The 13,512-nt window shown below is 39.4% G+C and overlaps 1 protein-coding gene across 2 annotated transcripts; it reads left to right on the plus strand.

Moving 5' to 3' along the window:
• Positions 1-1,418: 1,418 nt before the first annotated feature.
• KRT12 (keratin 12) lies at positions 1,419-12,488 on the plus strand. Of its 2 annotated transcripts, none has more exons than XM_044676914.1 (8): positions 1,419-2,012; positions 3,523-3,605; positions 4,505-4,661; positions 7,543-7,704; positions 8,015-8,140; positions 8,488-8,708; positions 9,708-9,778; positions 12,381-12,488. In XM_044676914.1, the coding sequence occupies exons 1-8, from the start codon at positions 1,419-1,421 to the stop codon at positions 12,476-12,478; spliced, it is 1,512 nt and encodes a 503-aa protein (XP_044532849.1). In that variant the 3' UTR covers positions 12,479-12,488. The 2 variants fall into 2 exon arrangements, with proteins under 2 accessions (XP_044532849.1, XP_044532851.1); XM_044676916.1 differs by having other exon boundaries at positions 1,761-2,012; positions 9,708-9,724.
• The last annotated feature ends 1,024 nt before the right edge of the window (positions 12,489-13,512 follow it).

The following is a 13,512-nucleotide window of genomic DNA, read 5'->3' on the forward strand; positions in this document are numbered from 1 at the left end:
TTTTAGGTTTTAGAGCTTTTTTGGGATGATGGTGTGTGTACTGAACAGAAACTGGGAAGTTAAGGATAGGCCAGTTTGGGAAGGAAGACAGAGTTTTAGGTTTGGATTCAATTGGCAACTCCTTGATAACAGGGACAAAGTTTTGGTTTTTCTTTTTTATCTCCATAGCTTAGCACTGTGTCTAACATATAGTAAATATTTAATAAATACTTGTTGACTTGATTTGAAATTGACTAATCATTTCATCGTGACACAAACTTAAGTTATTGCAGAACATTCAATAATTCACTTCATTCTCTTTGTGTACTAGGCATTTAGCCATGCAAAAATGTTTATTAAATGGCTACTTGCACTTAATACTTAAAATAGTACTACATGCTGAAAATAAAATGGTGGCAAGAAAAATAGTTCTTGCCCTCAACGAGGTCATATTCTAATGAAAAAATAATGTAAAATTTCAGTTACATGCAAGATATAGGGCAAGTAGGTGGTGAAGTGGATAAAATCCTGGGCTTGGGATCAGGAACTCATCTTCATGAGTTCAAATCCAGTCTCCGACACCTTCTTGAATGTGTGACCTTAGGCAAGTCATTAAACCTCTTTGTCTCAATTCCTCATCTGTAAAATGAGCTGGGTAAGGGAATGGAAAACCACTCCAGTATCTTTGACACGAAAAACCCAAATATGATCACAGAGCCAGATAAGACTGAAAAATGGATTAACAACAACAATACATACAAAATATGTAGAGAATAGATGGAAGGCAATATGAGAAAGGAACCAGCAGTTGGGGGGAGGGGGGGGAAACTGGGACGGGTCTCCTGCAGATGAGTGTCATTTGAGTGAGGCATATGTTAAGTTTCAAAACATTTCAAGCACAGGGGACAATGAAGGCAAAGGCAAGGAGATGGTAGATGGAATGTGATGTGCAAATAACAGCAAGGAGCCCAGTGTCACCAGATCATAAAGTACGTAGAGGGGAATAAAATGCAACAAGATGAATATCAGGAAAACTCCAGGTTGCAAAGAACTTTAAATATGGATGAAAAATAGGGTGTGGGTGATATTAGCAAAGCAACACATTTTCTTTGCCCAGGTGAGGGAATTCCTTCTGACAAGCAAACTCTACCCCACCCATCTCTCTTCTTTGTCAAACAAATACCTAATGGGCACCTTTATTTTTGCACCAATAAACAATTTCTACCAATACATATGACTTAATTTGGTAAGAGGATGCTGAGCTGACAAAAGAAAAATAAAAGGCTTGATTTTATTGTTGTATGCAGGCTTGGACTTGATAACTATGCCACCCACTTCTTTTTTTTGTCACTTTTTTGGGGGTATAAAAGCAAAATATCTGGGCCTATTTTGCCTGTCTGCTTCTCTATTTTGCCAACTGAGCTATCTGCATTGATACCATGTCTCTCTCTGTCTACAATTCTGGAGCCTCCCGCCAAACTTCCTCCCGCAGTGGGGTGGGGGGTCGCCGGCTCAGCCGTCTGTCCAGCTCCAGTAGTGGAGGCTTTGGTGGAAACATTTTTGGCTCTGGGGCATGTTCTGGGAGTAGTTTCAGTGCTGCATCCATGTTTGGTTCCAGCAGTGGCTTTGGCAGCAGCTCTGGAAATGCCTTTGGAGGAGGACTGGCCAGTGGTTATGCAGCAGGACTGGGCAGTGGTTATGGAGCAGGTCTAGGCAGTTGTTATGCAGTAGGACTGGGCAGTGGTTATGGAGGTGGGCTAGGAAATAGTTATGGAGGAGGACTGGGCAGTGGCTCAATGGGCATCCCCTGTAGCAATGATGGAGGCCTTCTTTCGGGATCAGAAAAGGAGACCATGCAAAACCTCAACGACAGGCTGGCTTCCTACCTGGCTAAAGTCCGGGCTCTTGAGGAAGCAAATACTGAATTGGAGAACAAAATTAGAGACTGGTATGAAACACGTGTAACTGGCGACTCTGTGTCCGGAAATGAGTATGAAAAATATTACCCATTAATCGAAGATCTTAGGAATAAGGTAAGAATATATCTTGTTATTTCAACATTTGTAATAGAAGTGGCCATCTGATGCCCACATACTTTTAATCTGACTGCTGATATGGACTTATCATTTGAAGGCTTTAATAATTCACCTTTTATTTTAATGTTTTCCTAAATTTTACTAGTGTTAAACAAAGTTTGATAGTATTTGCAATGTTTGCCAAAACTGTAAAGACTTAAAAGTTCCTTGTTGTTGTCAATCAGTTGTACTGACTCTTTGTGACCCCATTTGGAATTTTCTTGGCAAATATACTAGAGCAGTTTGACATTTTCTTCTCCAGCTCAATTTACAGAAAAGAAAACTGCAGCAAACAAGGTTAAGTGACTTGCCCAGGGTCACACAGCTAGTATCTGAGGAATTATTTAAACTCGGGAAGATGAGTCTTCTTGACTCCAGGCCTGGCACTCTATCCACTGTATCCTTGTTAGCATCTACTTAATTCAACAAATACTTTATCAAATATTTACTATGTACCATGGACTGTGCTAAGCTCTAGGGTTACAAAAGACAAGAATGAAAATTGTCCTTGCCCTCAAGAAACTTACATTTTACCATATGTCTTCCTTTTTTTAAAAACTTGCCTCTGTCTTAGAATCAATACTAAGTATTGGTTCCATGGCAGAAGAATGGTAAGGGCTAGGCAATGGGGGTTAAGGGACTTGCCAGGGTCACAAAGCTAGGAAGTATTTGAAGCCACATTTGAACCCAGGACCTCCCACATCCAGGCCTGACTGTCTATCTACTATGCTACCTAGCTATCCTGAATATGACTTTTTTTTAATATGAATTATTTCCTCTGTGATGTGATAGAAACAACTCTAGATTCAAAGACAGCAGAAATGACTGAATTTGATCTCTGTGATTTGATTCCTGTGTGACATTCAGCATGTCACTGAATTGCTGTGGTTTTTTGTTTCCTCTGTAATAATATGAGAGAGACTAGAGGATTTCTAACCAGATTAAGTGAGGAAACCACTGGATTTGGAGTCAGAGAACCTAAATTCTAATCCTGGCTCAAATATTTAGTACTTCAGTGATCTTAAGCAAGTCATTTAATTCCCTTCTGTTTCCTCTTCTATTAAGAAAAAAAAAAAAAAAAAACCAAGGCTGGACCAACTGATGCCTAAAAACTTTCCCAATTGTCTATCTAGGATCTTGTGAAGTTTACGTTCCCTTCCAGCCAAGAGTGTTAGGAAGCTCAAATGAAATAAAGGAATTAGAGCACTTGGCAAACCTTAGAGCAATATATAAATGCCCATTATCGTTATCATCATTGGGCACAATGGGGAGAGAGTCAGGCCTGAAGTCAGAAAGACTCATCAGATACTTCTTAACATATAACTTTAGTTTTTAAAAAATAAGCAAATTGAGGACCTGGCAGAACTTTAAATGAAATCATTTATTACCATATGTTCTGGCAGTTATAGCAGAATGTCTGGGCCAGTCTCTCGGTGCTTTTAGAAATCCTTTTTCTGTACTTTTCCAGATTATTTCAGCCACAATCGAGAACGCTCGGCTCATTTTGCAGATTGACAATGCACGGTTGGCAGCTGATGATTTCAGAATGAAGTAAGTGCAAGCCTGTCAAGTCTGACAATGGCATTTCTTTCCTTTCTTTCTCCTTCCTTTTTTTTTTCACTTACAAGGAATAAAACTTTCCACATTCCAATTCAGCAATGTATTTGCTAGTAAGTAGTGTTGGCAATCCATCCCAACAATGCAGACGGTAGCGCACTCGTGCCCTCCCATTCGGTGTCCATTCAGACACTACCAGAGGTTCACTCCAGTGTTCTGGGTATGTTTCCTTTCTTCTTGCCCTGCCTTCCAGTGGAGCAATCAAATATCTATGGGGGCAAGAAAATCGGAAGAAAAGGTGGATTACCCAGTAAATATGGTATCATATTAAATAGTAACTTTTCTCCTCCACTGAAACTTGACCCAAAGGTGTTGGGGTTTTTTTTTGTTGTTGTTGTTTTTGGTTTTTTTTTTTCAGCTTAGGGAATTTTCAGTGTGGAAACTCCCTCTTCTGATTTCTTCTCAGCAACCTACTGGTAATTTGGAAACTTAAAGAGTTGCCCAGGAGCACTGATAATTTAAGTGACTAATGAGTTTTTTCAGTACTATCAGACTCTGCGTGACCCATTTGGGTTTTCTTGGCAAAGATATTGGAAGATTTCCTTCCCCAGCCCATTTTATAGATCAGGAAACTGAGGCAAACCGGGCTGAGTGATTTGCCCAAGGTCACACAGCTAATAAGCTAGCAAGTACCCTGAGCCAAAACCTAAACCTAAGACTCCCCTTCTCCAAGAGTAACTTGGGCCATCTTGCCTCCCTATCCTGAGATGGTAGTCATTCAAAATGTTCATGCTAATTACCACCCAACCCAGATCTCTTCAGGTAGGCTTTGTTTCCTGGTTGTTTCTTTTACCTCTGACCCACCCCGGAACATCTTGCCCTTTGCTTTTGAGGTACGAAAATGAGCAGGCCCTGCGCCAGAATGTTGAAGCTGACATCAATGGCCTGCGTAGGGTGCTGGATGAGCTGACTCTGGCCAGGGCTGACCTGGAGATGCAAATTGAAGGCCTGACAGAAGAGCTGGCTTATCTTAAGAAGAATCATGAAGAGGTGAGATGGCATCTATTGTCCTTCCTGCTCCTCTCAGCCTAATCCACTCCAGTTACATTCATATTAAGTTAGTAAGAAGAAGAAGGAAGGAAGGAAGCTTCTCTTTTTGGCTTCTTGGAGGTAGAGTTGGCTGGGGGTGAGAGGGTGAATTTTGCCTATGGAGGGGAAATAGATTTTGTTATAAAGACAGAAAAATGGAGTGCCTGACTGCTGCTAGCACTTCCATTCATACTTCTCACCTTGATCATGGAGTAATAAAGAAAGTAGGTTTAGCAGCTCTGGTCTTGTCATTCTTTTCTAAAAAGAGAATGGACATGGACCTGTAGAATTTTCAAGCTGAGCAGAGCCTCAGCACTGGAGAAGGAAATAGGAAACCAATCTAGTCTTTTTGGATTTTTATTGTTTTTCTTAGTAGCAATTCTAAGACAGAAGAGTGGCAAGGGCTAGTTAATGGAGTTAAGTGACTTGCCCAAGGTCACACAGCTAGGGAGTATATGAGGTCAGATTTAAATGCAGAACTTCCTATCTCCAAGTCTATCTCTCTATCCATACTGTGCTACCTAGATGCCCCCCCAATGCAGCATCTTTGCCAAAAAAAAACCAAACAGGATCCCGAAGAGTAGGACACTGAAAAATGACTCAACAACAGGAACATTATAAAGCCTTAGAAATAATTTCATACATCCCCTAAAATGGGACTGCCTGCCAATATCATAATTATAATAATAATAGCTAACATTTATATAATGTCTACTATGTGCAAACACTGTGCTAAGTGCTATTTTAAAAACATTATATTATTTGATCTTCAAAACTACCCTGGAAGATAGGTACCATTATTATCCTAATTTTACAGATGAGAAAATTGAGGCAAACAGATTAAGTCATGTGTTGAAGGTCACATAGCCAGTAAGTATTTGATGCTGGATTTGAATTCAGGACTTCCATTCTCTGGGTCCAGCATTCTATCCTCTGTGCCACCAGATACCTCTATTATGTGGATGATGCTTGTCTTGTTCCCTGACCTCAGAGGCTTGATAAGGTTTCTGCTATGAAACTGTAGCAGTTTTTACTGAAACTATGAAGCTGCTTTGTGTATTCCAGTTCAGAGACTGGAAAGGGTATTGAATTTGGAGCCACCAGTCTTGGGTTCAAACATTGTCTCTATTGCTTATTAGTTATAAGACCTTCGAGCAAATCACTTCTCTGGAACTCATAGGATCATAGATTTAGACCTGAAAAGGACCTCAGAGGCCACCAAATCCAGAACCTTCATTATAGATGAGGAAACTGAGGCACAGAAAGACTAAGTGGCGTGTCCATAATTATCATTAGTAAGTGTCTGGGGTAGAATTTGAATCCAGGTCTTCCTGGTTCCAAATGGCTCTTATCCACGACTCCATGATAATTCCATTGAGTCCTATGTAAAATGAGGTAGTTTATAAGCACAGTGCTTGGCACATAGCTAGTGCTTGATAAACACTTGATTCATTCATTCATTCATTATACTAGATACAGGGAGGCAGTGTAATATAATGGAAAGTGAAGTGGACTTAGAGTTAACAGTTGTTGTTCAGTCATTTTCAGTCATGTTTACTCTTCAAAACTCCATTTTGGATTTTCTTGGCAAATATCCTGAAATGGACTATCATTTCCTTCTCTAACTCATTTGACAGATGAGGAAATTGAGGCTGACAGGGTTAAGTGGCTCATCCATGGTCACATCACCAATAAGTTCGATGAGTGAGACAAGATTTGACCTCAAGTCTTCCTGACTCCGGGTCCATCCCTCTATTCCCTGTACCACCTAGCTGCCCAGAATAATCAGATCTGGGTTCAAATCTCACCACCACTGCAGTGTGAAAAATTCTGTAGTTTCCTTCTCCATAAAGTGAGGGTATTTGGCTAAAGTCCCTTCCAAGTCGAATTCCCATATTTCTACATCATCTGCAACATATCCATTTGGCAGCTAATGATGAAGTTTTTGAAGACCATTGCTAATATTATAACTCAGTGATTAGGAAATGTATATTCTCCTGAATTTGTTAATGTTGACACCGACAAGAAGCTTGGCCCTTTTCTTTGAAATCAGGCTGATGTTGTTTTGCTTTATTTCTGAACTGAAATATTGATAAGCAGGGCTGATCCAACCTTATTTGAAGTAGTTGTGTATGCCTGGCATCCCTTCAGGTGTTTTTAAAAGGCCCTGCCCTAAAATTTCTCCCTCAGCTCTTAGTCGAAGCTGAAGCCACAATCCTTACTATCTATGTGACTGTGAAGAAGTCAATGTCTGCCTCTGAGCTTAAGTTTCAGGTGGAAGTAAATAACACTTCTGCTGTCCTATGAATCAGAGCATGCATAAGCTTAAAGCACTATCTAAATAGTGATGGTGATGTACAAGGCTAAGTTAAGTTAGCCAGGAAAGTATCCTTTATAAAAACAAAAATCATTACATTCCTTCTTAGAAATGGTACCCTGTATTGGTTCCAAAGCAGGAGAGCTGAAAGGGGTAGGCAGTGAGGGTTAAATGATTTGCCCAGGGTCACAGAGCTAGGAAGGGTCAGAGGGCAGATTTGAACCCAGCCCCTTTCATCTTCTAGACCTTGTTCTCAATCCACCGAGCCACCCAGCTGCCCCTAGCTAGGAAATGGGACACAGTTGGTCAAGTCAATAAACATTTTTTAACTATGTGCCAAGCACTCTGTTAAGTACTGGGGCTACGGGGGGGGGGAGGCAAAAGACATTCCCTAATATCAAGGAATAGAAGAGATAGAAGAAAAGAAGAGCTAGCCAACATGCAAACAGCTATGTACAAATAAGCCACAGATGGAATAAGCTGGAAAAAGTCCATCGAAGCATCCTTCTTTCTTGCTATTCCCAGGAACTTCAAGCCATCCAAGCTGGAGGGCCTGGCCAAGTCAGTGTGGAGATGGATGCTGCTCCAGGAATCAACTTAACCAAACTCCTAAATGACATGAGAGGGCAGTATGAAACCATTGCCGAGCAGAATCGCAAGGAAGCCGAAGCTTGGTTCATTGAGAAAGTAAGTCAAGGCACCATGCCAGTTTTTTTTTTTAAGATTTTTATTTGAAAGCATATTTTTTTTAAACCCTTGTACTTTGGTGTATTGTCTCATAGGTGGAAGAGTGGTAAGGGTGGGCAATGGGGGTCAAGTGACTTGCCCAGGGTCACACAGCTGGGAAGTGGCTGAGGCCGGGTTTGAACCTAGGACCTCCTGTCTCTAGGCCTGACTCTCACTCCACTGAGCTACCCAGCTGCCCCCACCATGCCAGTTTTGACATATGAACTACAAGTTTCCAAAGACTGATCTGCTACCTCCTCTTCTATTTCAGAGTGGAGAATTAAAGAAGGAAATCAGCAGCAACACAGAACAACTCCAGACAAGCAAGAGTGAAATAACGGACTTGAAGCGCACACTCCAGAGTTTAGAAATTGAGCTCCAGGCTCAACTTGCTATGGTATGGAAAAGCATTTGTTAATCATGTTTCTAACAAAGAGGGTAATGGGATGTAGAAGAAAGAGCTCTGATGGTATACTCAGAAGATCTGAGTTTAAGCCCCATCTCTGCTACTCACTTGGGCAAGTCACTTCAACTTTTTTTTTTGCCTCGGTTTCTCCATCTGTAAAATGAAAATATTAAACTTGGCTTCTAGCTCTTAATTATAAGATTTCTCTGTGCTATCCTAATGTAGGAGTAAAAGCAAAAGCATGAGAACCTTACATATGTATCAGGTTATTCCTCTACCCTAAAGCTTCTTTTCTCCTGCTGGTCACTGAATTAGTTTCATTATTCACTGATATGCAGAGAAAGTCCTTTGAAGACACCCTAGCAGAAACAGAAAGTGGCTACTGCAATCAGCTATCCCAGATACAGTTCCAAATTGGCAGCTTGGAGGCCCAGCTTTCCCAGATGAGATGTGACATGGAGCGTCAGAATGCAGAGTATGAACAACTCCTAAATATCAAGACCAGGCTGGAGATGGAGATTGAAACCTACCGACAGCTGTTGGAAGGAGAACTTGAAGGGTAAATATGAAATATGAAATGGAAAATGCAGTTTTAATATATTGGTTCACTAGTATGGTCATTAAGCTTTCTGCCAGAATATATGAAAGAAATCATAGTCTGACATGGAAAACTGTTATTTGGGCATGGCTTGTATGACCTACATCAGTCAGTCAGTCACCAAACATTTTTTTAAACTCTTACCTTCCATATTAGAATCAATACTGTGCATTGATTCCAAAGCAGAAGAGCTGTAAGGGCTAGGCATGGGGGGTTAAGTGACTTGCCCAGAGTCACACAGCTGGGAAGCATCTGAGGCCACATTTGAACCTAGGACCTCCCATCTCTAGGCCTGGCTCTCAATCCACTGAGTCACCCAGTTGTACCCCAAACATTTATTACTAGTTAATATTTATATAGTGCTTTAAGCTTAGCACAGCACTCTACCATTATTATTTCATCTGATCTTCACAACAACTCTGGGATGCAGATGCTATTATTGTCATTATTTTACAGATGAGGAAACTGAGACCAAGGGAGGGTAAGTGACTTGCCCAGGGTCACACAGCTAGTAAGTAGCTGAGGCCAAATATGAACTCGGGTTTTCCTTATTCCAGGTCTGACATTCTATCCATTGTGCCACCCAGCTGCCTATACTGGTAAAGAGAAAAACATAGGGTCTTGACATTGCAGAACTACATCACAAAATCAACAATAACTGTGTCTTTGATATAATTTTCTGTCTCCTCTAATTATATAGCACTTTAAATATTATGAACTGTTTTGTTTATATTTCTTTTGATTGTGACAGCAAACCCATTAAAAAGTCATTATGGATGATATACACATCCATTTTATTAAAGTAGAACTTTAAGGCTCAGAGAGGTTGCATGATTGACTCATACTCACAGGGATAGCAGGTTTCAGAGGCAGGATTAAAACCCAGTTTTCTCAAGATTCACAAGACCTGATTCTAGAAAATATGAAATGGCAATATTATTGTTCTTCTTTTCTATGCAGGAATGGTGCTGTTGAAAGTTTAAACCTGCCAGAGTCCAATTCTCAAGCTCAGTCAATTGATTCTTCCAAAGGTGGGTAAATTCCCTGAGCTACTATTTCAAAGTCTCAGAATATCAAATACCAAGCTATAGATACCCATTTGGAATCACTAGGTCATGGCTACATTTCTTCTTTTTTTTAATATTTATTTTTTAGAAAAGTTAACACGGTTACATGATTCATGCTCTTATTTTCCCCTTCACCCCCCAACCTCTCCTCCCCCCACCATAGCTGGTGCACATTTCCACTGGTTTTAACATGGGTCCTTGATCAAGACCTATTTCCAAATTGTTGATAGTTGCATTGGTGTGGTAGTTTCGAGTCTACATCCCCAATCATGTCCGCCTCAACCCATGTGTTCAAACAGTTGCTTTTCTTCTGTGTTTCCACTCCTGAAATTCTTCCTCTGAATGTGGGTAGCATTCTTTTCCATAAATCCCTCAGAATTGTCCTGGGTCATTGCATTGCTGCTAGTACAAAAGTCCATTACATTCGATTTTACCACAGTGTATTGGTCTCTGTGTACAATGTCCTTCTGGCTCTGCTCCTTTCGCTCTGCATCAATTCCTGGAGGTCTTTCCAGTTCACATGGAATTCCTCCAGTTTATTATTCGTTTGAGCACAATAGTATTCCATCACCAGCATATACCATATTTTGTTCAGTCATTCCCCAGTTGGAGGGCATCCCCTCATTTTCCAGTTTTTTGCCACCACAAAAAGCCCGGCTATAAATAGTTTTGTACAAGTCTGTTTATCTATGATCTCTTTGGGGTACAAACCCAACAATGGTATGGCTGGATCAAAGTACATTTCTTCTTAATATAGAATCCAGAAAAAAAATACGTACTACTCCTATGCAATAAGTTAATTAGTTCATAGCATATGATAGCCTTTGGCCTGGCAAAAATCTTGCTGTCTTAATAGCCAAGCTGAATATTTCAATTAATATTCATTTTTGAATTAACAGATTTCTTTTTCACTGGTATAGAAGGTGCCATCAATGAGAAAGGAGGAAATTCCTAACTATTCCTCATTCTCAGTGCAGACTTTCTCCTCATCTTTACCTCTTATGTTTCCTTGTTTCTCTTAAAAATTCAGTTCCGGGGCTGCATTCTTGGTAAGATTTTCCCTCACTGAATTGGGAAATACCTCCGGGGCCATGTAGTCAAAACCACACCCATAAAAAGAATCTCCATCCTAGCATACCCAAGAAGTGGCCATCCAAGCTTTCCCAGAAGCCTCCAGTGAAAGAGAATCCATCTTTTCTCAAGGCAGTCCATTCCACTTTTGGATTTCTCTAAATGTTAAGAAGTTTTGCCTGGCATCAAGCTTAAACTTGCCTCTTTCCAATTTCTAGTGATCATTCCTAGTCCTACTTTCTGGAAACCAACAGAACAAGTTTAACCTTTCTTTTACTTGACAGTCTATTGAGTACTTGAAAATAGCTATCATCTTCCTTCTACCCCACCCCTTCCCACTCTCCACTCCACTTTGTCTTCTCAAGGCTAAGCAACCTAGTTTCATCAATCATTTCTTGTATGGCATGGGCTTTATCCCTTCATATCATCTAGGTTGCCCCCCTTGTGGACATATGCCAGATTATCAATGTCCTTTCTAAATACAGAACCTAGAAATGAGTAAAGCAGTCTGGATTAGGAGTTCTTAACTTGAGCTCCACAGTAGGAATCTGGCTATAGATTTAAGGGGGTTGGGGGAGCATGAATTTGGAATTTTGAATATTTCAATAACTGCAGATCCATAGAATTAGTTGCCTTTGTAATCCTACCTATTTTATTTTATACTCTTAGAAACATTATTCTGAGAAGGGATCCACAGATTCCACTATGGACCCCATAGGAGGTCTAGGACTCACAAAAAAGTCACATAGATATAGAGAAATATGGTCAGACCAGGGCAGAATACAACGTACTCCCAAACTAGCTTTTTTGGCCTCCATATCATAACACTGATCCATGATGAGCTTGCAGTCCATTAGAACTTCCATATATTTTATAGATTAACTGTTATCTAGCCATGTTTCCTTTGTTTTGTATATGCAAAGCTAAGTTCCTAAAACCAAATATAAAACTTTATATTCATTCTGATTACATTTCATTTTATTAGATTCAGCTCAATTTTGAAGTCTATCAAGGTTTTTTAGGTCCTGACTTTGTCATTCAGAATTGGCTAATCCTTCTAAATTTATAAAATATAAAAATTTGATCAATACCTTTATCTAAATCACCATTTAAAATAAGTTGCACAAGGTCTTAGAAGCAGGAAGACCTAGCCCACATCTCTCTTTTTTCTGTATGCTTGCTCTCTCAAATCAATGTCTCATCTTTGTCTTTGTACCCATAACCTGATACGTGGTAGGTACTTGATAAAAGTTTCTTGAATTTAATTTATTATTGAAATACATCAAAGCATTCATAGGTTCTTGTCTACTTGGGCATAAGGTCATAAGGTCCTATTTTTAAATAGCACATAAAAACAGTCTAACAGGTTAAATTTTATAGATTACCCCTGCTAATACCTTATTTTAGATGCCTAACTGGAAAAAAAATCTCTCATATTTTAGTTTCACACTTTAAAACAACTCATCTATTTTTTAAACTACCATTTTGTCTTTAGATCCAGCCAGAACCAGGAAAATCAAGACAATTGTGCAAGAGGTAGTAGATGGGAAAGTAGTTGCCTCCGAGGTTCGAGAAATTGAAGAAGAAATATAAGGCACCCCAAATTAGCTCCGAATATCAACTCCTGAATCATGAAGGAGAAATTCACAAGAAGAAACATTACAATTATAAGGCTCTTGGTTTTTTATTGGCTTTTTATCAGCTTTCATTCTCTGTTTCTTTCTGTGCCTGCTAATATTGTTTTAAAGAAAATGAGCTCTATTCTCCTTTGGTTGTTTTTAGTCCTTTGGGACAAGGAATATACTAATGGAAGCCAATATGACCTTTTAACAAATGGATTTTGCCTTTTAGACTTCAGTACTCAAAGAAACCATTTAATACTCATATTTCTGTTAGCTGGAGGATATAGAGAATGAATGGGAAAGAGGTAAAGAAGAAGCAGGTGAAGAAGAAACAGTCAAGTTTATTCTACTGATATTATCTCTTAAGACATGTGAATGAATAGAAAAAATCATTATATAAGTTTGTAAGCGAATTTTTAAAAGGTAATATTCATTTTCATCTTTAGTTATTCTATGCATTATTTCTTTAACTTTAAAATAAGATTGCAAATGTGATAGTATGTTAGTTAGTAAGTTTCATATATTCAACATTTATGATTAAAAGAGACAATATATATATTTTAAAGCCCAAAGAGTCTGTGATGAGACTGGGGGGTCAAGAAGAATGAAAGTTTAGGGTTTTGCTTTTGAGTCTTTTTTTCATGAGTTTTACAGAATCACAAAATATTCCAAATTGGAAAGGGTTCAGAGGTCATCTAGTACAATCAATACTGGAATAAAAATCTTCTCCCAAAATGCCTGAGAATCAGTCTTTGAAACATAGCTTAAAGACCTCCTTTGGGAAGGAAATTACTACTTCCTAAACCAACTCTTTCCATTTTGGAACAGCTCTCTTTCCTAGGAAGCCTAAATTGTCCTCTCTGCAAATTCCGCTGAGGTTACAGAAACAAGTCTAATCCATCTTCAGTTAGTCAACAAGCATTTAGTAAGTATCCAAATATGATTCAGGCACTGTGCTAAGTACCAAAGATTCAAAAGAAGGCAAAAGACAGTCTCCGTTCCCAA

Source organism: Gracilinanus agilis, chromosome 4, assembly GCF_016433145.1.
Source record: "Gracilinanus agilis isolate LMUSP501 chromosome 4, AgileGrace, whole genome shotgun sequence".
NCBI lineage: Eukaryota > Metazoa > Chordata > Mammalia > Didelphimorphia > Didelphidae > Gracilinanus > Gracilinanus agilis.